The following is a 25,241-nucleotide window of genomic DNA, read 5'->3' as shown; positions in this document are numbered from 1 at the left end:
AAAAAAAAAAAAAAACAGTATTTGTCAAGAATAGAAGTGAACTGCTCTGTAAAGTGGGTGAAATGACAAATGAACACAGTACAGATAGGAAGTCCTCCCCAAGACAAAAAAGTGTCACAGACAGTTTTTCTGGTTCTTTGCTTGAGTTTGGAATGCTGACTTCTGGATTTAGTCTGTCTCAGTTTCTTCATGTCATTCCAGACAGACTGAGTGATGGTGCGATTAGATCTCTGTGTGGAGCACTGGCTGTTGTCAAACTCCTTGTGCAAACAAAAATCTCACTGGACTATTACAATTAATGGCAAAATGAATGTTTGGAAATGTAAACTGATATTTCTTACTGACACACTACAGTAAAAGATAGAAATAACTTCCTTAAAACCATTTTTAGCTGGTGAAAATACTAGTGTTCTAATAATTTTGGCCACCACTGTAAATATATATAGTAAGAAATTATTATAATACAGATTATGCCAAACTACTCTTTTGCTAGTTATTCTCAAAAATGTAAGCCTGTTTTACCACAAAAAAAAATTTATAACCCTCATGCCAGCTGTGATGTTTTGTGGCGAAAAGTTGCTTCTCAAATACTTCTTGAGAGTATTGTGCTCTAGAACAGTGACTTGAAGGTTGTTGCACCAGAGAGTTAGACTGAGCTTGTGTCCCTGCCCTTATTCTGCACATTGTCATCTAAGTCCTGTTCTAATAACCCATTACCCAAATATCATATTCCGAATCGGCTCACTTCCTGCAAGGTGCCTCTACATGATCCTGTCTTTTCTGTCTCCTTCAGTGTGCTGTCCGAGCTGCAACTGAGGGTCGGATTCTGGTGTTGGAGGGGCTGGAGAAGGCAGAGAGGAACGTGTTGCCAGTTCTCAATAACCTGCTGGAGAATCGAGAGATGCAGCTGGAAGATGGACGCTTTCTCATGTCAGCACAGCGCTACGACAAACTCCTGGAGGTGAGGACAACCATGCTGTATCTACAGCCCTCCCTGTGGTTACAGAAGCAGACTGACCAGTCAGAGATATGTCCTTAAACTCATGCTTTTTGGCCCTGTTTACACCTGCTATTAAGATGCATTTTGACCAATCGGATCACAAGTTGACGAGGTAGACACATTCCCGTTCAAACCTAATGTTTTGATTGCTCTCTTTTGTCCACTTTTCTTTTTTTGTCCATATTTGTATATATGGGCTTTTTCTGATCACTCCATCTAATGATCTAATGATCTAATGATCGAAAGTAGACAAGCTCAATTTGTTTCAGACTCCATTTACACCTGTATTTTAGCATTGTCCACTTGTAATTGGATCAACAAAAATGCATCTTAATACCATGTGTAAACAGGGCCTCAGATAGAGATATTGGTAACACTTTACAATAACTTAATAATATTTACATTGTTATTAATTATACCTACATAAACCACAAAATTAATAACACCTGCCAGTGGTGGCTCAGGTAAGAACATTTAAAAGTCACATATATTTAATTTTATTACATACATACATATAGTGTCATTTCTTCAGCGTTGTCACATGAAAAGATATAATAAAATATTTACAAAAATGTGAGGGGTGTACTCACTTCTGTGAGATTCTGTATATATACATTATTTTATCTAAAAATAAGTAACATTTATTTCCCAATCTGTACTGTTTGCTATGTTGGTTTTGATCTAATAGGAGCACACTAAAGATGAGCTGGATGCGTGGAAAATCGTTCGGGTGAGTGAGGATTTTCGAGTCATTGCTCTCGGCCTGCCTGTTCCCCGATACAAAGGAAACCCGCTGGATCCACCTCTCCGCTCCCGCTTCCAGGCCAGAGACATCTACTACCTTCCCTTCAAGGTGCTTTCAGACACAGAGAAGCATGTTATGAATATGAGATGTACTGATAAATGTTTAGTGTCACTAGTGTCCGGCCTCTAACGGTTTATGTTTCTTAAAAGGACCAGCTAGAGCATCTATACAGAATTGGACCAAATGTGCCTCCTGAAAGGTATAGTGGTTTTCAAACATGGATTTTCATCGGCCATATTGTGGACTGAAAGCAGAAACGATTTTCTCCCATCTTAGGGTGTCCCAGCTCTTGTCTTTGGCCACTACACTTTGTTCTCAAGAGTCTGCCAGCTTAAGTCTGCCTGATTTCCCTATGGACAATCTTCCATCTGCCCTCGCAGTTCTAGTGAGTAGCAGACTGCATGACGTATCCTACATAACGGTTCATGGTGAAGTGTGTAATTTCTGCATCACTTAACAGAAACAAATGTCATTTAACATTGAGAAATATTATAAGTGTGATTGTGCTGAAATTTAATTTACATTTGGAGAGGCATTTGATTTGTAGATATGTATTTATAGATATGGTTGAAGATGATTTGTATCTGTTGCAGAACCTGTTCCCCATGCTGTCAGCGCAGCAGCTGGTCCAGAGGCTTTACCCGTACGAGGTCATGCTGGGAAAGGAAGGCCGTACCGCCGTTGAAGGGGTGCTCAGTGTAAGTTTCTCCAATGATAGGGAGCTCACTCTTACGCAAAATAATAATGGGGTTGTGTAGCATAGTAGATAACCTGGGCTGGTAACTAGTGCTAGGCAATATAGCTGAAATAAATTGCCCAGCAGTAGTTATCAGTCCTACTAGTTAATTAAAAAATATATAATAATAATGATTTGTGCTGTCAAAGGATGAAAAAATAATGAATAAATCAAATTTTTTTATAATTAATCACCATTGTGTTTATATTTCCATACTTTCACATTGAATCTCCAAATTAATGTAGAAACAACATAAAGATGTTATATTTTAAATATGTGTTTAATGGCATCTTTTTACGAAGTAGCCTCTTTTTTTTTTAATGAAGACCAGTATCATTGATACCAATACCGGTACCCCCTGGTGCAGGGTTTCCGCGGGGTCTTAAAAAGTCTTAAATTTAGTTGTATCAAATTTAAGGCCTTAAAAAGTCTTAAATTGTACAAGAAAGTCTTATTTAGGATTTCAAGAGGTCTTAAATTTGGGGACGGAAAGACCAGAATTGCGATATGGCTGAATGTGACGATTAAACTTCAAAAGGCTATGATTTCATTAAATAAACACGAGCGCTGCATGTTCAGCGTCCGGTGCTGCGCTGCTTTGTGTTCAGCCATTACCGGGGAAACAGTTATATTTCTACCAAACGTTCCACCTGCTGGCAGAGAATGAATGAGCATTTTCAATAAAACTGTTGTTTTGTTCAGAGTTCAGACCAATGCGAAAATCGACCTATGTTTTTAAACAGGCAGAGCTTTGAATGTGATGAAAATAATATATGAAAAACAAAATTTTACATAACATTAGGCTATAGCTTATATTTATTTAGTACATTTTTTAATTAATGTAAAAACTAAAATGAATTGTAAAACTGAAAGTAATTTTTTTAAATTGTGTTCAGCATGGTGGGCCGCATTTGAATTCGTGACGTTCGCATGCAGCCTGCGGGCCGCGGGTTGAGAACCACTGGTTTAGAGGTATCGATATCGGCGATACTGGGCTTGAAAATATCGGTTCGAAAATAAAATAAGAGGTATCGCCCATCCCTACTACAGAGTGAACGCATACATTAGGTGATGAAGTCTAGTAGGTTAGACTAATGCGCGCGCATTTAGAGCACGTTCTTTCACTGCATGAATCAGTCTATTAAAATGCATTAAGAATTATCACATAATTTAAGATATGAGGCAGAAAATGTATATTTTTTAAATCATTTAATATAGTTAATATCACACGAAGAGTGCCGTTTTTTTTCTCCAGAAGTAAGCATGCAAATGTGATATGCATTAAGAATTATCACATAATTTAAGATATGAGGCAGAAAATGTATATTTTTTAAATCATTTAATATAGTTAATATCACACGAAGAGTGCCGTTTTTTTTCTCCAGAAGTAAGCATGATTACAAATGTGATATTGATTTTAAACTACAGTTCAATAAACAAGTAGTTAATATTAAAAGACTTACGTTTTAGCCACCATATTTCCTGTTTTTGCTCTATTTCTCTAACAAAAATCATCCCAAACAAAGCCACAGCGCTGTTTTGTGTCTCTGAGCAAAAGGACGCTGTTTTTTTCCTAAATGAATCAACTGTTTAAATGATTCGGTTCAAACGCAATGACGCACTTATTTTTTAAATCATTTCAAACATCAGTTTTCAATGTTTTATGTTTAAAATATCAAAACATTATTTATGCGTTTGTAACTGCAGGTTAAAGTATTTAATGTCCTTCAGTGCTGCATTAAACGGTGTGTAAATACATCTAAATGAGACTTCTAATGCAGCTTCTGTGCTTCCTCTGCATTGCAAAGATCAATTTTGTTGATACTGATTTAATTTGCTTGGTAACAGCCCAAATGCAAGAATTTGACTCAAAAGATGGTGCACACTTTTAGAAAAAATGGCTTAAAGGTAAAAATGCCCATAAAACGAGTTGGAAATTATTCATTTCTATTACTGCTTTGAACTGACCACACAGAATATGAAGAATATCAAAAAATTCAGGAGTCCGCTGTCCACGGTAGTCCTTAAGATATCAGCACAATAACACACTCGTCTATCGAGTGTTATCGTCTAATTAGCGTTATCGATAAAATCCCAGAAAATTATCGAGATATCATTTTTGTCAGTACACCCCTAATTTGTTATTTAATTGTTTATAATAATTGTTTAAATTAATATAATAATACTTTTGACTTAAAGGCTGAAATGTAAAGTTTATCATTTTATAAAACTTTGTTTTTGTGAAAACTTGTATCTGAACTGTAAATTATGCTTTTTACAGTAATTTTACAGTTTAATATGGTACTATAAACATTGCCCTACCCCACTTATATGGTATTAATTTTATTTGTGCAGGTCTTAAAAAAGGTCTTAAAGTCTTAAATTTGATCTTAAAAATCCTGCAGAAACCCTGTTAAGGGAACTTAACAATCTTAACATAAACTGTCAATTGTATATGCATAAACTATACATTGAATATAGATTCATCTTTATTCAAGCTACAAAAGTTAATCAGCATGAGTGATTTTTCCTTTTCTATTGTTCTTTGATTTACATCAGTGACACTGACCGCAGCAGGAAAAAATGAATGCTGCGTTAATTGCGTTAAATATTTTTAGCATGTTAAACTGGAAAAAATCACTCAGTTAACACGTTAATTTTGACAGCACTAAAAATAATAATAATAATAATAATAATAAACTAAGAGTTACTTGCATTTATAGATTTGCATATTTCCACCCACAGGATTTTACACCAGGTGCGATTTATAAAATAAAATAAAACAATAAAAATATAATTTATATAATAATATATTATACAATAATTAAATTTTTAAAAATATTATATTATTTATTATTGTATCTATCTGTCTTACAATCTATCTATTTATACCAACACACACACACATATAATAATAATAATAATAATAATAATAATAAAAAAACCTAGCACCTATAAAATAATCAAGGTGTTTTTTTCCATACTCTTTCACTAAATTAACACAAGAATGGTATTTAATCCTGTTCTTTTGTATGCACTGATATAACAATACATAGCAATAAACAGCTATATTTACCCATGTGTGAACATTTTTGAGAGATGAAGAATTTTCGCTTGATTATTTGAAACAAATAGCTTGATTGAAATGCATGAACTTATCAACGCTGACACCATTTTCCCCTTCTAAATTAGAGATGCTGTTACATTTGTAAATCGTGAGGCTAGAAAGATACTTGTCTTGTGAAAAGCTCAAAATCACACACATAATTTCCACTAATAGACACTCTGTTCTCAGAGGTTTGAGTTGACTGATGGGAGCACGAAACCTTCTCCGACTGCAGTGCTGAGCGTTGAGTCTGTGAATGGAGATCACGCAGGACAGGCAGCTGTCACCCTCAACATAGCCAACCAGAACATCACCTTTAAGGTCAGGACGCAGCCATGGTGGTCAATTTGCTTCATGCTTTATTTGGAAATGCAGGTTAGATGAACCGTTTCTTCCCTCGAAAGGAAATGCTGTGGTTTCTCCGCAGGTTCCTTCAGGGACGCGGCCGAGTCGCCCACCCAACAGCAGTCCCGCGTTCATCGGCACCCCCACCCACGACCGCCTGCTGGCCGAGATGATGCAGTCCCACCTCGTCAAAGACATTTGTCTGATCGGAGCCAAGGTACACAGGCAACTTCCTGTGGCCACCCTCATTGAGCAAATGCACTTTGAACTAGAAAGTTGATGTGTTTCAAACAAGAACAATAGCTCACTTTTCATACTGCCTGTTAAGGTAATGCAGGAAGATCATCGGGGTCTTCTGTGTGTGCGTCATGGCTTGCGTTCTTATTTAAGTGAGATTAGATCAGATGAACAAGGTGCATCATATGCTTGTTTGGTAATATTGCCTTGTGGTTTGGCTAATGCTGTTTCTTGTTGTTTTTCCAGGGTTGTGGCAAATCCGTGATTGCAAGGGAATTTGCTGACATGCTGGGCTACAGCACTGAACCAATTATGCTTTATCAGGTAATGTCAAAACATAAGAAAATAATAAAAACTAATCAGTCCCAAGAAGACAAATTGGTAACATTTTAAAGGAAGGATCAAAACAAGTTATGCTGTATGCCACAGATGCTTTCGATTTCAACAGAAAATGGTTGTCTCTCAGCTATTGTCAATTTGGTATTTGTTTACATTTTTTTTACAACTCAAATCATTCAGATTCAAACAAATTCACCACCAAAATGTAAAATAATTGTTTTCTTCAAAAATGGCACTTTTTATTCTAGATTTATCTCAAAATTGTATGTTTTCATATGACTGAAATCATACGAATTTATACGAATTCACTCTTTTCTTCTAAAAATTTAGAAGAAAAAAAAGTTATCCAAATTCATACGATTTCACCACCAAAATGTAAAATAATTGTTTCCTTCTAAAATTGCACAAATTTATACAAATTCACCAACCAGTTCCCAAAAATGTAAATTTGTCTTTTACTTACTTTTTGTCCTAAAAAGCAGATGTTTCATTTGACTCAAATCATCCAAATTCATACGAATTTAAGACCATTATTGGCAAAATGTGAAATACTTTTTTTTTTTCATCTAAAAATATCTTTTTTTTTCTAAAGATCCTATGTTTTTGTGTGACTCTCTATATGAACTCATACACATTGACCACTAAAAATTCACCACACATTTCTTCTAAAAAGTATCTTTTTATTTTATTTTTTTCTTAAAAATCATGTTTTCATATGACTTAAACCATACAATTAATTCATACAATTTCACAATCAATTTGCCAAAGTTGTTTAGCTTATAGTTACATTTTCAAGTTATGTTTTCTTATAAGATTGTGTTAGAAACCAACTGTGCAATTTTTTTTTATTTTATTTTTTTTATTTTTGCTTTTTTGTTTGCATTTAAATTGCAAGACGCAGGCCAGTGGTATCAAAAATGGTCTAGAGATGCATTTTCAAAGTCGTCCATCTAGCACATGTCTACATAGAGAAATAAACTGCATTGCAGCTTTTCAATTTTACCTTTAACCCGGAATATTCTTTTGTAAAATGCAAAATGTTCCTAGTTGTGTCTTCCTTGAACCCCTTTCTTTTGCTCTTTTCTGTTTGGTTCTCTGAATGTACCTTCACATCACATGAGCATGGTTTTGTGTTTGCTCAGTTGTGTGCAGCTGTGGACAGTGAGGTTTTCAGATGAGTGTTTGGGTTTTTGGGGGAAAGCTCAGTGTTGTCCTGGGCATCAGCACACAGAGCCAGAGGTCATGCACCACAGGGGCCACAGATCTCCCTGAGTTTCCATCAGCAATCATTAGTGTTTTTAATATTTGTGATTCTTGTAAGACCACACAAAATATTTTTGAGCTTCAGTCCTTAAATAGCCATGTGTTCTTGGGTCGTTTCTATTCTGGGATCAGAGTGATGCACTGTCCTTGATCTCCCCCAGTTATCATTAACCGCATTGGCCCCATTCTGCTGTCAGAACACGAAATCTAGTGAGCTGACTACGTAGACAGCCTTTTAAGGCATCATAGTTGTGCTCCCAATGTAAATTCGGTTTAAAAAGGCAGATGTCTTTACACACAGCATTGGCACTAAAATAATACAATAAACATTAACTAAATATAAAATGTCAGACAAAACACCCTAATGTACATTACTGATATCAAAAATAAGAATAAATAAAACTATTTAAGTAATCATATGTGACGCGAGACTTCTGTAAACTTCCTTGTACTTTTTTTTTAGCAATGATTATACAGTAAGTAATCACAAATTTGACCATTTTAATTTTACAGTTAAACATATAAACACTTTTACAGTGTTGTGGTGAGCTTAGTGAACATTTGTTACTTGAAGCCTGTGTATAATGCATTATAAAATTATTCCTAATGCATTAATTATATCTTTTAATGCACCATAAAATGCATTATGGTATTTGTAACCACAGTTATAATACATTGTAATACTTCAGTTTTACACCTTTAGAAAGTACAGTGCATTAAAACACACAACGAACAACCAATTTTATGTGTAGCAAGGAATCTGCGAGTATTTTAATTTTTGAACTTTGTTTACAATTATTTATGATGCATTATGAATGCCTTTATAATGCATTATACAAAGTATTAGCAAGAAAGTCCTCGAAAATGAGTGACTCTTGTACTTTGGATTTTATTTATTCAATTCTGTGAAGCTCAAATGAAAAAATATATATATATATTCTACCCAATTATTTGACTATTTTACCCAGTTTTGTGTGTTTTATTTCATGCATAGTATCACATTATTAGCTTAGCAGCATGTTTCTTCCTATGTATAGTGTTACAAATCAGTAACTTGCTAGTAAGGTAGCTCACAAAATTTTGAGATGGTTAATTAAGGAATTCATTTTATTTTTTATTTTATTATTATTATTATTTTTTTTTCCAATAACAAATAACAGTTAAAGCAGTAGTTCACCCAGAAATTACAATTTGCTGACAATTTACTCACCCTCAGGCCATCCAAGATGTAGATGAGTTTGTTTCTTCATCAGAACAGATTTAGCATTACATCACTTGCTCATCAATGAATCCTCTGCAGTGAATGGGTGCCGTCAGAATGAGAGTCCAAACAGCTGATAAAAACATCACAGTAATCCACAAGTACCCCACATGACTTCAGTCCATCAATTAATGTCTTGTGAAGTCATAATAACGCTTCCTCCAGTGAAAAAGTCCATCCCCTGTTGTCCTCTCTCATCAAAATCCACTGTTTTTGTCTTGTAAACAAATCTGTGCATATTTCTCTCCTGATTCAGACGAGACAACTTTTGCACTGGATAAAGCAATATTATAAGCTATAGAGGACTTACATTTTAGCTGGTAGCAACAGTTTGATGTTAAAAACGTCTTAATGAAGGATTTGTCACAAACACTCAGCTTTTTGCTTCACTGAATTACTTGTGGATTACTTGTAATGTTTTTATCAGCTGTTTGGACTCTCATTCTGACGGCACCCATTCACTGCAGAGGATCCATTGGTGAGCAAGTGATGCAATTCTGCATTTCTCCAAATCGGTTCTGATGGAGAAACAAACTCATCTTGGATGACTTGAGGGTGAGCACATTTTCAGCAAGTTTTCAAACTTTGTGAAAAATGTTGACTGAGACTTCAGACAAAATGTAGTGAGGAGCTGATGTGAAGAGCTCTTGCTGCGTGACCAGCGGCCGGGTGCTTTTCACACCAGCTGAGCGACCCGTCAGCATCTGGGTCTGATCGCAGCATGCTCGTGTTTTGATGCACCTCATACAAACATTTGCGCCGCAGGTAGTAAAACACTGTGTGTGTGCGCGCTTAATACTGGAATGTCGGGAATTCCTTTGGCTCAGTGAGAATAGAGCAGGAAAAGGAAGCTGTCCGTGCATCATGCTTAAGTTATTTTTGCCCGGTGAGAGCAAGAGGTCATAGTGTATGGGGAAAAGAGGAATTTTGTAGCGCACTTCATCTTGTTAGCCCTCTGAAGCCCTTTTATGAACTCGTATGGGCCTCTGCTCGTCCCTGATGACATACAGTGCTTTCAGTTGTGGAAACAAATACCACGTCACAAGCCAGAAAAAGAGTCTTGGCACTTGCTTTGACAAGCAATAATGTTTTGTGTCTTGTGTTTCCTCTTGTTATGATAGTTTTGTTCTCCCTGTGTAGATTCGCCTTTAGATAACTTTTCAATGTTTTCCTTGCTTTAAAAGTTAATGCGAATTTCTCAAATAATTTGGCAAACAGTCTTAGTGGAAAAGTTCAACTGATCATATGTTCGTATTTTAATGCTTTAAATTTAATTTAGTCTATAATAATAAAAACAAAATATGAACCATGGCACATGGAGCCAATGCACATTATATATGTGAAATTGCGATTGAAAATTGTGTATTATTTGAACATGCTTGAAGCTAGTGATATGTGATGATCAATGCAGGTATGATTTTTTTTTAATGTTTTTTAAAGATGTTTCACTAAGGCTGCACTTATTTGATCAAAAATACAGTAAAACAGTAATATATTTTGAAATATTATTACAATTAAAAATAACCATTTTATATTTGAATATTTTTTTTAAATGTAGTTTATTCCTGTGATCAAAGCTGAATTTTCAGCAGCCAGTCTTCAGTGTCACATGATGCTTCAGAAATCATTTACTGATATAGAAACTTTTCTTATTATTATCAAAGTTGAAAACAGTTGTGCTGCTGAATATTTTTGTGGAAGCATGACCATTTTTTTCCCATAAGGGAATGAACAGAAAGAACTGCATTTATTTAATATATTTTAAATGGAATCTTTTGTAACTTTATAAATGTTTTGATTTTTAACCTTTGATCAATGTAACACCTCCTAGCTGAATACTGATAAATACTGATAAGATACTGATAAATTATCAGTATCTTAAAAAACAGGGTAAATGTTATGTAATTAGTGTATATATGGTATGTTAAGGATTGTGGTCCAATGATCTGACAAAAAACAAACAAACAAAAACAGAACAGTTATAAAATGAAGAAAAAACTAGAACACACCAGAAAATGTACAAAACCACATACAAAAATTTAATTAATTGAACATTTTCATTTCTCACCATATTTATTAAAAATTTGCCAATATATTGATCGATCACTACTTGAGATGATGGCACAGTTCTTTGCTTAAATCTTGAGTCATGGTGGATATATTGTATTATTGCACAAAGTCAGTCACAGCCATACATTTCCATATCAATGTAAAGCCTGTGAGTGTTCATAGAGTATGAATGATTGACCTCAGATGCACTTGTAAACCCTGTATACACACACTTCTGTCCTTCTTTCACCCCTGCCTCTCTGTCAGCGCACTACAGGATACACTAAATTACACTCTCTCTGTGTGTGTGTGTTTGTGTGTGTGTGTGTGTGTTAGGATATGACTGCGCGGGACCTCCTCCAGCAGAGGTACACCCTGCCTAATGGAGACACGGCCTGGAGGGCCTCCCCGCTGGTCACTGCTGCTCAGGAGGGCAAGCTGGTGCTGCTGGACGGCATCCACCGTGTCAACCTGGGCACTCTGGCTGTGCTTTCCAGGTCAGTCTCGGTCCATGCTACACTTACTGTGCTTAGCCTCAGTCTAGAGGCTTACACTGTAACACTCCTAACCCAGTGTGATGCGATCTTTTTTATCATCTGTCGTCCAGAATGGTCTGAATTCACATTTACATTTATTCATTTAGCAAACGCTTTTATCCAAAGCGACTTACAGATGAGGAATACAACAGGCAAATAAACACAGGAAGTGCTCGTAATACAAAGTTTCAGAAATTGAAAAATTGACATTAGTTCAAGCTAGACAAGTAGGGATTAAGTAACATGATCTTTACTTAATATCCTAATGATTTTTGGCATAAAAGAAAAATCAGTAATTTTGACCCATACAATGTATTTTTGGCTATTGCTACAAATATACCCCAGTGACTTAAGACTGGTTTTGTGCTCCAGGGTCACATATTAAGATGCAATCAAATGTTGACGAAAGAGATGAGTTTTCAGCTGTCGCTTGAAAATTGTCAGGGATTCAGCATATCTATAGTAGTACTAATAATAGTAATAATAATAGGAGTATAATCATTTTTATTCTATTTATAATTAATTATGATAATTTGAATGTTCATTATATGAATAAATTAATACTACTAATTCTTCTACTTATACAACTACTAAAAATAATTCAATTATCATAATATCAATAAATTAACATTATTACTACAACAACAACAACTAATTTTTACTTGTTTAATTACGTAGTAGAAGTAGTAGTTAGTAGTAATAGTTATTTATCATAAGGAACATTTAAATTACTACTACTACTGCTACACTACTAATAAATTGTTATTATAAAGATTTGAATTGTTGTCGTTGTTGTTGTTATTATTATTATTATTATTATTATTATTATTATCACTATTATTATTCATTTATTGTCATTATTATCAGTAGCAGTAGTTTTATTTATTTATTTAGTATTATTATGAACATTTAAATTACTACTGCTAATAATAATACTATTAGTAATAATAATTATTAACAATAATAAGAATTTATTGATATTCTGAACATTTAATTGAACATTACTAGTACTACTAATACTACTAATAATAATTGAATAATAATTCAAATGGTCATAACAATACATTATTATTATTATTATCATTATTATTATGAAAATGTTATTTGTTATTATTAGTAGTAGCAGTAGTAGTAATTCATTGATATGAACATTTGAATTATTGTTATTACTACTACTACTGATAATAATAATAATAATAATAACATATATAAACATTTGAATTATTATTATTATTATTATTAGTAGTAGTAGTAGTAGTAGTTTTAAATGTTTATAATATCAATATTGTTCACAAATGTTCATAATATCAATATTATTATTATTGTTGTTATTAATAATTTTATAAAAAGTGGACAAATTAGTTGAGACTGGAAATATTTGACCCTCTAACTCTAGCACTCTCTATTCTAATTATATTCTTTATATAAAAAAAAAACATTTTGCCACTTTTAGACTTGCACTCTATTTACTAACTGCTTGTTTTCTTTAAAAAAAAAAAAAAAACTAACACTAACACTAGCTTCTCTAATCTTTTTGTATTCTATCTATTTTTTTTCTTTTTATTTATTATACAATTAACAAAAGCAAAAAAGGCCTCTAACTAGCTTGCTCTATTCTTTTTCTATTCTATTGGTTTTCTTTTTATTTATTATATAATAAAAAAAAAAAACCTTGCTACGTGTTCTGCATTAAGCTAACTGAGACTTATAGCACTTGTATATCATTGCTCTTTTGTTGATTTTGATTGCTTCCTTTGGATAAAAGCATCTGCTAAATGACTACATGTAAATGGAAACTAGGACACTGTGTTTTATGTACCTCCCTTCATAAATGTCTATTAACAATTTTTGGCACAATATTTTTCTATCCTTTTATTTTTGGTCTTTTGGCAGTTTTTTTTTTTTCTTTCTTTCCTGAGAACACACACTTGGTGTGAAAAACCCAGCACTGCTATTTCTGTGCTTTTCACTTGATTTGTTTGGAGATTAATCTGGCCTGTCTACCGTCTCAGGTTGCTGCATGACCGCGAGCTGGCTCTGTATGACGGGACTCGACTACTGTTGAGTTTTGCACTTTGGAGCAGATTGCTGGTCATTTGTTTGGTGATTAATCTGGCCTGCCTACTGTCTCAGGTTGCTGCATGACCGAGAGCTAGCTCTGTATGACAGGACTACTGAGGTGGGACCGTTACCAGACTCTAAAAGACGAGCTACAGCTCACAGACCAGGAGCTGCAAGACAGGTAATATTGTAATCAAACAATTGCATGAATCTGCTCAACTCACGCTTACCCTAGCTTACTGTTGCTAAATGCACAGATGTTTAAATGATATTCTGTTGTCTTCCGGTCATTTTCAAGTTTTTTGTTTGTTTTTTTATCATGGAACCAGACATTGTGACATTATGAAGAATGTATAAACACAGAATAAACACAGTAAAAGCAAATGTAAAGTTGTTTATCAAAGGGTTAGTTCACCCAAAAAAATGCAAATTCTTTCTCTATTTACTTCAAATGCAAAGTCTTTCATTCATCATAAATGAAGTTTTTTTTTTTTTTAATATTAGCTCATTATTTTTGGTCCATACATTGAAAGTCCAAGCAACCAAAACTTTCAAGCTTAAGAAAGTTCATAAAGACATCCATATGTCTATTAAAAATCCATATGAATCAAGCAGTTTTATTGAAGTCCTCTGAAGAGACACAATTGCTTTATATGATGATACTCGGTTTTGCTATAATTAAAATGCATTAATATAATTTATTTAATATATTTGGATTGTTCCTGTATCTCCATTTAAGTTGGATAAGCACATAATGGCCTTAGGACCGGTCTGAGGCTCTCGTTAAGTTATAAACGTTTTTATGTCCAGCTGAGGTAATGCTTTTAAGAAGCGTGCCATTGAAATGAAGTACTTACGTGAGGCCGGTGTTCTGCTTAGTGTTTTAGAAATCCCAGCACCTATCATTTCTCATGAGAGCTCCATCCAACCTTTGGTCTCAGTGCCAGCAGCAGTTGCAGAGTAACTGTTGCTGTGGCTCGGCAGTGCGCCGCGATCATGGAACAGAACAGGAATCTCACGTTAATCAACACCTGTATGTGTTCGTGGGGGAGATGTGAGAATTCAGCACATTCATAGCAGCCCTTCTTTATGAACTGGCTCTCAGCAGTCGGATGATTATGACACATCCAGTGTATCTCAGATGACTTTATTAAACGGATATAGTTCACTCAAACATTTCAATTCAAATGACATGCATAAAGGAAGGCAGATGCTATTTGCATTAGGTAAAAATAGCATGAATAAGTATTTTCTATGTAATAATTAGTAGTTAGATGCTATTCATACCTATTGCTAATAGTTGCAGATACAATCTGTATATTGTAGTACATTATGAAACGATAAGCAGTAATACCATATTCAGTGTAAATATTATATTTATTAAAATCATAAATGGATAGGACCACCCTTGTCCCTGTTTCTAAAGCCCATCCCTACACCTACCCCTAACCATTACCATACTGAACCTGCTGACCAACATGAGGACACCACATCAAATTTAATTTGTAGACCTATGATATACCTGTTAACCACATTATTGCCTCTATTAAATCCCCATTAGGCACTTTGTTTCCACTTTCTTCATTTTTGGAATTTGAGAAAGGCAGATTCAAACTCGGATATATATTTAATATATATAGTGATAGATCGATAGATAGATAGAAACGTCATGGTAACACAACACTCAAGTAATACAATACACATTAATTTAGACATAAGTTAACATAAGATGTAACATAAAATATAATATACAATATTCTCTCTCTCTCTCTATATATATATATATACATACATACATACATACACACACAACTGTAATATACATAGTAGTAGTAATAATGGTAGTAATAGTAATGCAATAAACATTCGTTTAACAACGTAAGATGTAACATAAAGTAGAGTAGTAGTAGTATACAACTGTATACTGTATACAACATAAATGAAAACTAAGAAACAATTATTTCAATGAAGAAAAAATCAAATATGAGGTACCACCGAGAATTCAGTTTCAAAAACTGTACATTTAATAGTACTTTACTGTAAAATGACATAATATGTCCTTTTATATCTATTGCAGTTATTCGCCGTACATATTAATGGTACTTACTGTTAACCAATTAACAGGATTTTACCATAGCATTTTTAAAATTACAATTATTTCTTTTTACAGCATTACAAAAGCAATGGGACATGAAATTGAATTAATGTATTTGGGATCATTTGTGGTAAATAGGGTCAACCCCCCAAAACTGAAAAGTCATGTTTTTGCAAAATCTAAAAAAAACTTAATCCTTAATAGACCACATTATTAGATCATGTTGGACATTTATTTTAATATACTCAAGTTTTTATATAAGCAAGCTTTTAGTAAGACAGGTCCATGTGATATTATGTGCTTTGAGATCACTCAATAAGTCCATTTGTCACGTCCGGTTCTCCGTCTCATTTGACCTGAAGCGACGCAGTCATAAACGCTCAATGAATACTGAATGTTCTGATGCCTCACACAAAGCCATATAGGAGGTGTTGATTAACCTACTGTGACGTCATCTCTGTAGAGAGACTCTGTCTCAGGACAACAAGCCTTGTGACAGCGAGTCCAGACCGAGCGTCCGTGTCTGCGAGAAACACTGGGTTACGATGAGATGCATTTCAGCCCATGACAATGGCTGCTTTCATCTCCAGACCGCAATAACAGGAAACTGCCCACCAGACGGTCCAGCTCAATTTAATCCCAGGGCTTATTTTATAGGTTTTGTCAGTTAGCACCATCACACTCACTGTATTTTATGCCACAACATTTTGTTGCTATGGTGCATCATCATTTTTTTTAAATGGAGAGTTAATAAGCTAAAGTTTATAATAGTTCAAGTCTTGTTTTGTAATATAATAACACTGAGTATGACTGCTGAATTTGTTTACAGCGTTCAGTATTGTTTTAGCATTCTTGTGACTTTTTCAGATCTGGTTCCAGAGGCGTCATGCCCATTCAAAGTACGTTTGGCACGTGCCCCCTCAGATTTCTGAGCAAAGTGGATTTTAAATGCAGCTTCCAAAAGACAAAAAAATAGCCGAATAATATTTTTTATATTTGATACAATCACACCGGTGTGATTAGAACGTTCAGTGCGTCATATCATCAGCTGCTAAATTCAAATCTGCGTTCGTTGGCTGGTGCTGAGCCAGGTACAGACGCGTTAATACAGCACTGCGCATTAACCAATCACACACGATTCTGTTGAGCTTATGAATGCAATGGCCAATCAGAGACGTTCAGATGAGTCATCGTTGAAACGTGGTGTTTTGTTCACTTGCTCGCTGACTGAATTATAAGCAACAGTGCAGATGTGCGTACGAATGCAAGTAAGATATTAATTTCACAGTGTAAACAGCTTCAGTGATTTAAATGGGAGTTTTTGAGAGTGCCTGAACTCTGGCTAGACTGAAGTGAAAATGTTCTTTGATAATGTAAATGTTCTTTGCTCTCTGTAAAATGAAAATGTTAGTAACTTACAATATTGTTATTAAATTCACATTAAATACAAAGTCAGTCATATTAAAAATATTTTATGGCATGACACCCTTATCTGGTACTTAAAGTCGGGTTTTTATGTGTAGTTAATAGATTACACTATTACTCTACTTTGCCCATCACCCATTATAGATCAAATAACAATCTGGTGCAAAACGCATTTACTTACGCGTTTGAGAATCGAGATATTTCCTGATATAGTTAACACGTTTGGAAATATTTTGAATAAAAAGGAAAAAAAATTAATAAAACATAAGCCTATATCAGTTATAGTGCTATTGTGGCTGCTGTGTCACATGACAAGCATGATGAGCCCCCTCCCACACACACTCGTGCCCCCTCAAAAATCATGAGTGCATGACGCCACTGTCTGGTTCCATTTTTATTTTTGACATTTAGAAACCGAGTGAACTCCATGATGTTGGACTCAAAAATGAACATTCTGTCATCATTTACTTACTTCATGTCGTCCCATTCCTGTTTGACTTACTTCCATGCAACGCAAATTTTTTATTTTTAAAAATGCACTGGCTGTTTTTTCCCATTAAATAGTTTAGAGTGTTTGTGAACTGCATCAACCGATTCATTAAATTCATCAAATGAACAGTACATTCATGAATGTATTTGGTTCACGTTAATTTCTGTGAGTGTAGGCCACTTATATCCTGAATTTAAAAACACAACACATGCCAAGCATATTATGCCAAATTTGTACTGAAAATTGTTTATAAAGTTTAATCTGTTGTCAATGAAAGAGAAGCTTTAAAGTCTCGTTGTGGTTTTCCTCAAAAATTAAAAGCCTTGGTTTAAAGGTGCTGTATGTAGGATTGACAACTAGTGGTTGAACTAGGTATTGCAGTCTAAATTCTAAATATTTTGGGGGTTTTTTCACCCATTCGGCCCCTCCTCCTCAGACTTGACGCACACGCAGGTTGCCAGATTGACGACACCAACAGGAACGAGCGCACATGACGATGAATGAAATTAAATACACAGTGTTTTCCGCCAACTGGCAACCCGGGGTGCCGAAATACAATTGGGTAAACTGGCAGTGGGCGGGTTACACAGACCAAAACAAAGACAGACATTCCGTCCCGGAACGCACATTTTCACAATGCTTTCACTGTAGCATTGTTTTTCAGATAAACAAGTATGTTAACTTAGCATGTTTCTTAAATATCTGCAAACATATTATGATATTTTTATGCTTATTTAATTATTATTTTTATATTATATTATATTATTTTTATTTTTATTTCATTTAGTTTAAATCGATGTACTAAAATACCTAAATCTGAAATAAGAATTAATAAAAAATAGACAAACTAATCTAAATGACAAACACGCACAACAAAATTATGAAAAATGTAACAAAAATTAAAATGAAAATAAAAAAATACAACAATAAAAACTAATTTAAAATATTGAAAGAACTACAATTGTATCTTATGCTAAAATAACACCAATCTGAAATGGTCTCTTAGACCTAATTTCCATATTTTGTAATTTTCTCTAGTATATTATGTGACGTAAAATTATTGTAATCTTAGCCACATCTTATCAGCACCTGATCAGTGAAATGACAAATCTGTGAGTGTCACGGTGAAGAAATCAGTGCTGTTGGATGTATTTTTGTGTCCTGCTGGTGGAGCCCCACCTAGATGGGTAGGAAGGATGTTTGTGGTGGCGCGTCTGAGGTTGAAATAAAGTCACTTCCTCTTCCTGTGTTTCCAGCCGACGTCTCAGACTTCACTTGTGGTCTCTTCATGTGGTTCCAACACTGCTCTTAATTAGCGAGCCTGTGTTCCTGCCAGCCTCAGACTCACATACACACTTCTTACTGTACAGGCATATTAATGACGCCTCTAAAAGTCACACTTTGCTCGGCTGCGTGGGGCAGGACTGCTGTCTCTGACCTTCTGAGGTCAACGCTGTGCTAGGGAGCAGAATATAGGTGCTCTCACAGAGTCAACTATTATTAGCATCTTGGTCTGTCTCTCTGTTTGTCTCTCAGTCTTTCTCAGCCTTATTGCATGCAATAAGGGATAATGTGTTGATTACTTGAACAGTTTAGCATCACAAAACATGATCTCTCATGTGTGCAAATTGTTGAAAACAATGCTTCACAACCAGGATTTTACATTTTATGAAAGTAATGTCATTAAAATCCAATATTTATTTTGTTTTTTATTTTTTTATTTATGCTTTTTTTTGGCTATATATACAACTGTATAGATTTTCATTTTTGAAGAAGAAATTAATCCTTTATTATGCATGCACAGATGCATTAAATTGATCAAAAGTGGCAGTAAAGACAAAAAAAATGATCACAAATGACACGAATATTAAGCAGTGCAATTGTTTTCAACATTGATGGTAATAATAATGTTGTCATGCGGTCGTGGTTGTAGTAAGAGAGCGCATGAGGAAGGAGTAAACGTAGGGATACTTTAATGAACATCAACACACAATAACCGTTGAAAATAACATTAATCCAGGACAAAGGAATGACAGAAACTGAGGGCTTATAAAGGGCAGGCAACTAAGGAGCAAACGAGATGATTAATACAACACAGGTGGGAACTAATGAAAGATGATTACCTAAATGAGCAGGAAATGAACCAAATAGGGGCAAACAGGAACTAGACAGAAACGTACATGTGACAAATGTTTCTTGAGCAGCAAATCAGCATATTAACATGATTTCTGAAGGATCATGCGGCACTGAAGACTGGAGTAATAATGCTGAAAATTCAGCTTTGCGTCACAACAATAAATTACATTTTAACATATTAAAATAGAAAACGGTTATAGTCTGCACAAAAATCTTGCTCTTCACCAAGTTCTGAAATCTAATTTACATTACACAATGCAAACGTAGTGCATCAAAATTCAAACCAATGGTGACTAGAAATATTGATGTCAAACTTGAAAAATGGGTCTTGATACACCATATTTGCATCACAAATTATGTTTTATTGTTTTATGGTGACTAACCAATTGAAAGTCTGTTATTTCCTCACAGAAAGTTGTTATATGGCTTCTGTAGTTTTGTTGTTGTTTGTTTGTTTGTTTGTTTTTGTTTTGCTTTTATTTTTGTTGTTGTGTTTTTTTTTATTTTTGTGCTTTTTGTTTTGTTTTTGTATGGTTGTGTTTTTTGTGTTGTGTTTTGTTTTTAGTTTTTTGTTTTGTTTTATTTTTGTTTTTTTGTTGTCATGTTGTGTTTTTCATATTTTTAGGGGGTTTTTTTCTTTTTGTTTTGTGTTTTTGTTTAGTTTTTTTCATTTTGTTTTGTATTGTTTTTGTTTGTTTTTTGCTTTTTGTTTGACATTACAGCCCCTGGTCACTGTATTTCACTTTTACCTTGTTTGCATAAATTGTCTGTCGTATAGTTTTCTTATAGATTAGTTATAGCATTGTGGGTAAAGATGATAGCAGTGCACCTGTGTATGATTACTGCTAACAAGTGCTACATTCAGTAATGATGTAAATGTTAGAAACGGGAGCTGGTGTCTTTGAAACCAGGGACATGGACTTGGAAGATAGGAAGGTGTTGCTAGGCAACAAGAGGTGCAGTTGATCTGATGAAGATCTAAAATTGTGTGATAATGAAGAATCGCGATCGCTCTCTCTGTGTCAGTAGGTGTATTTATGCATTTCATGCAGGGGGCTTCACTGTTTATAAATAGACGGAGCTGTCCAGTGGGATTAGGTGGCGATGCAGCTCGAGCGCAAACTATTGTCAGCGATACAATATCAATGTGCCAGAGATCAGCGAGGGCACGGATCTTGACATGAGCATATCCTATTCACTTTGACGGATGAATGGACTGACTTCACCTCCTCTTGTTCTCATGTAGTCATCAGTGATCAGGTGCCTTTGGTTATGCCAGCCCCCTGAAACATATTATAATCATAACATAACAATCATAACAAAGAATGACAGTTGCTGTGACTCTGTCTGTTTTCAGGTCACCTGCTCCATTGTCTTGATCGTCTGTGTGATAACTTCACATCAGCTATGTTCAGAATGCAATACCAACTTATTTCTTACACTGCCTAATTATTTGTATTTAAAAAGAAGATAAAAAGTAGTCATAAAGAAACCTGATTTGAATATAAACTTCAGTCACTTGTGTCTAATGTTCGGATCCCTCAGAAAGACACACTACCATTCAGAAGTTTGGATTTAGTAAAAAGTTGTTAATGTTTTTGAAAAACATGTGTCTTATGCTCACCAAGACTGCATTTATTTGACCAAAAATACTATAAAAATGCCCAGTAATATTAGGGCTGAATGATAGGCCTGAATCTAAATAAAACTGAAATTTATCGAATTACAAAGGCTGCGCTTTAATAAATTAAATATATATATATATATATATATGCCCTGCATGTTTCAGTATGAAGTGGCACTACTACATTACTTAATTCTTAAATACTATTTTTTTTATTTTACTGTGAAATATTACAAGAGTAATATATCTCATTTTGTTTTTTAGTAATGCTTCTATTTTTATTTAGTGATAATAATAACAATAATAATAGTAATTAAAATAATTCAATAATAATAATAATAATAATATTTATTATTATAATTTATATACATTAATATATAATTTATATTCATTAATATATAATCAAACAATTTTGGCCAAATTTTGCAGCTTTACAAACAAGCACAGCAAACTTGGAATCACAATTGTTTTGAGAAAAATCGCAATTAGATTTTCCCCCCAAATCAAGCATCTCTAGGTAAATATTGTGAAATGTTTTTAAATAATTACAAAAAAAAATTTGTTTATATTTTAATGTATTTTAGATTTTATTTAATACATGTATGCACAGCTGAATTTTCTGCATCCATTACTTCAGTCTTCAGTTTCACCTTCAGAGAAACTCAAGAAGCATTTCTTATTGTTAAAAACTACTGAAAACAGCTGCTTAATGTTTTTGTGGAAACCATGATAAATGTCTTTAATGTCACTTTTGGTTGATTTATTGCATCATTGCTGAATAAAGTTTGAATTTATTTAAAGAAAAAAACTTTTGACTGGTAGTATACAGGTATATATAGAAATGGTTTGCAGCCACGATAGTAACATCTGTCTAAGCATTGAAATTTTTTGTTGTTGTTTTGAATTATTACTCCATTATGGATCAGGAATTGGGAAGGAGAAAATAGTTCTCCTTAAAGTAACCAGTGCTGATCTTCTCCTCAGATCCATCTTCCCAGTCCACCCGTCATTCCGGATCATCGCTCTAGCGGAGCCGCCTCAGGTCGGGAGCACCACGCAGCAGTGGCTCGGCCCGGAGATCCTCACCATGTTCCTCTTTCACACCGTCAAACCACTGGCCAAGGCTGAGGAAACAGCTGTTATCCAGGGCATGGTCAGTCACATCACCTTCAGACTGAGCTATTATGTCAAATTCAGTAATGTGTTTGATTAAATCTGCTTACACCCAACATGTTTACGAACTGCATTTTATGTTGAATCAAAATATCATATAGCTTTGACGCTTGCTTTTTGGATTTGAGTCTTGTATACATTATTTTCATAACAGATCCCAAATGTTCCCAAAGAGGCAGTGGAGCAGCTGCAACACCTGACTCACAGTCTGAGAAAATCCAATGATCCTACGGTGAGCTTTCTGATGTTAGATCCCCAAAACCTTTGAAGAACAGATCGATGCCTTCACAGCAAGGAGAGACTGTGGTCCATTCCCTGACTCCAGTGGTCCAAGAACCCTTGTTAAGTGTTCCTGTTTATACAACACAACATAAGGTGTCTTGTTTAGAAAGTGCTTACTCTGCTGCTTACTGGTGTAAGTTAGTTCTGTCCCAGAAACCTTAAATAATAAAAAAAATTCTTAAAGGGATAGTCCACCCAAAAGTGAAAATTCTCTCATCATTTACTCACCCTCAATGCCATCCCGGATGAATATGACTTGAGTACTTAAGATGAACACAAACTGAGATTCTTATAAAAATCATTCGTTTTCATGAATCCATATTATGCAAATGTACATGATCTCCAAAGGTGATGCTTTAAAAACCACACAAAGTAAACACAATGGTATTTGACACAACCTCAGTGGATGAATTAATGTCTTCTGAAGTGAAATGATTGTGCATCATGCTTTACAACGTGTTGACTTAAACACTTTTCCTTATAAACATCTGTTGTTTTCCTTTAAAAGTCATTTTTGTTTTTTTGTTTTGTTTTGCTTTGCTTTTTGTTTTGTGTGTTGTGTTTTTGGTTTGGTTTGGTTTTGAGATGAAAAGTAAATGTTGTTTGGTGTTTTTGTGCTGTGTTCAGGCCCTGTCTCTTGCTTCTTCATTGTCCACCAGGCAGCTGCTGAGAATCTGTCGGCGTCTTTCTCAGTATCCACAGGAGAGTGTTGCTCACGCTGTGAACAAAGCCTGTCTGTCCAGGTAGACAAACTCAAACACATTCATTCAAGCCTCAAAGTCACCACTCAGCAACTAAATAACATTCAAAATAAAACAAACTCTGCACAAGTTTGTGCTGTTTGGTTGTTACGGAGCAACTAAGATCAAATCTTGTTTGAAAACAGGTATTTATTTTTGATTGATGCTGCTGGTGACACTATACCTTACTATAATAAACCATGTTTATATCCTTTTTTTGCTTGTGAAATTCAGAAGAGACTGGGAAATGTGTGAATACAGAATGAATAATTTTTCTTGGATTTGTAGGTTTCTGCCCAGCCTGGCTCGCTCGGCTCTTCAGAAGAGTCTGGTGAACTGCTCAATAGAGGATCAGCCTGACCCAGCATCAGAACAGAGCCATCTCTACACCTGTGAGTTACAGTACAACACCAGACCAGAGTTCAGACCAATGCTAAGCTAAACTCACAACTCACATTACAGTTCATGAGAGTTTTAATTGAATTCAACAACAGGATGTTGAATTATAATACTGAGTAATTCAACACGGTCACACAACGGGAATTTCAGTAGTCCAAGTTTTGTAAATGCCAGAAAACTAATTTCTTTGAATTTGATTCATTCCTTTTATTTCTTCTTCTTCCTTAAATTCAATTTCCATTCTGCATCCTGCTGAATTTGGAAAGTTATTCTTAGTTCAGTTCTAAATTGCACACATCCCCAACTTCAGTGGTTCCTCAGTAATTTTAGCCTGCACTGATATTTTTGTCCCATTTTCCCTGCTGTCTGTAAGAGACTTTAGATTTCAGACGTACAGTACTATGTGGTGTCTGAAAAGTGTAGATGGGAGGAAATAGACTGTTTTTGTCAAGAAAACATGTTGTGTCTCCAGGAGCTGGTCAGTGACATGGCTGAATAAGTCATCTTTGTTTGATAAAATCTCTTTTTTGAGAATCTCTCACTTTTTCTTTTTCATTTCTACTCTCACCTGTTAGGCACAGTAAAAGATGGACTTCTGACCATAGGGAACGTCTCGGCTCCTGTGTACAGCCCTGATGAGAAGATGAAGGTCCCGGATGTGCTCTTTTATGAGAACGTTCAGGTGAGCTCCTTATCTGCCCATTACCAGACGGGAACATTGTCCTCTTCTCTGCACAGTATGGGGCCACAAAGCACAATAACTTCAGCCTCATGAGCTGCACTGCTAATTTAAAGGAATATAATTCTGTCATCATTTACTCCTTCATAAATTTAAAAACCTCTTATTACTTTTTTTGTTGATAAAGGTTTCATTTTATTTATTTATGTGTGTGTGTGTGTGTGTGTGTGTGAGAGAGAATTATCCCTTTAATGCAGCACAGCAAGAAAGGTGTGTATATATATATATATATATATATATATATATAATATAGTGATTTAATATCATATTAATGGTATACTTGACAGTGTGTTATTTTGCTGAAAATGAAACCCAAAAATGTTTTTATTATAGTAATGGCTATATTTTAATGATCCAGTAAATTAAATAATTTACAGGGGCTTCATTTCATGTGATTATT

At 34.6% G+C, this 25,241-nt stretch overlaps 1 protein-coding gene across 1 annotated transcript in view; it reads left to right on the top strand.

Annotated features, from left to right (window-relative positions):
- The window catches only part of vwa8 (von Willebrand factor A domain containing 8), a 100,039-nt gene that overhangs the window by 8,200 nt on the left and 66,598 nt on the right, over window positions 1-25,241 (top strand). Inside the window, exons 5-20 of the mRNA XM_016564076.1 lie at window positions 794-961; window positions 1,689-1,853; window positions 1,955-2,004; window positions 2,082-2,190; window positions 2,399-2,503; window positions 5,837-5,968; window positions 6,075-6,209; window positions 6,476-6,553; window positions 11,478-11,638; window positions 13,690-13,730; window positions 13,847-13,919; window positions 22,493-22,661; window positions 22,836-22,913; window positions 23,591-23,706; window positions 23,992-24,095; window positions 24,678-24,784. Of these exons, the coding sequence (XP_016419562.1) occupies window positions 794-961; window positions 1,689-1,853; window positions 1,955-2,004; window positions 2,082-2,190; window positions 2,399-2,503; window positions 5,837-5,968; window positions 6,075-6,209; window positions 6,476-6,553; window positions 11,478-11,638; window positions 13,690-13,730; window positions 13,847-13,919; window positions 22,493-22,661; window positions 22,836-22,913; window positions 23,591-23,706; window positions 23,992-24,095; window positions 24,678-24,784 (1,791 nt within the window). The remainder of the gene's footprint in view (window positions 1-793; window positions 962-1,688; window positions 1,854-1,954; window positions 2,005-2,081; window positions 2,191-2,398; window positions 2,504-5,836; window positions 5,969-6,074; window positions 6,210-6,475; window positions 6,554-11,477; window positions 11,639-13,689; window positions 13,731-13,846; window positions 13,920-22,492; window positions 22,662-22,835; window positions 22,914-23,590; window positions 23,707-23,991; window positions 24,096-24,677; window positions 24,785-25,241) is intronic.

The sequence above is a fragment of the Sinocyclocheilus rhinocerous genome, unplaced genomic scaffold (assembly GCF_001515625.1).
Source record: "Sinocyclocheilus rhinocerous isolate Xijiao unplaced genomic scaffold, SAMN03320098_v1.1 scaffold2245, whole genome shotgun sequence".
In the NCBI taxonomy this organism is placed as follows: Eukaryota; Metazoa; Chordata; class Actinopteri; order Cypriniformes; family Cyprinidae; genus Sinocyclocheilus; species Sinocyclocheilus rhinocerous.
Note: the sequence above shows the minus strand (reverse complement) of the source record. Positions and strands in the feature narration are given on the sequence as shown.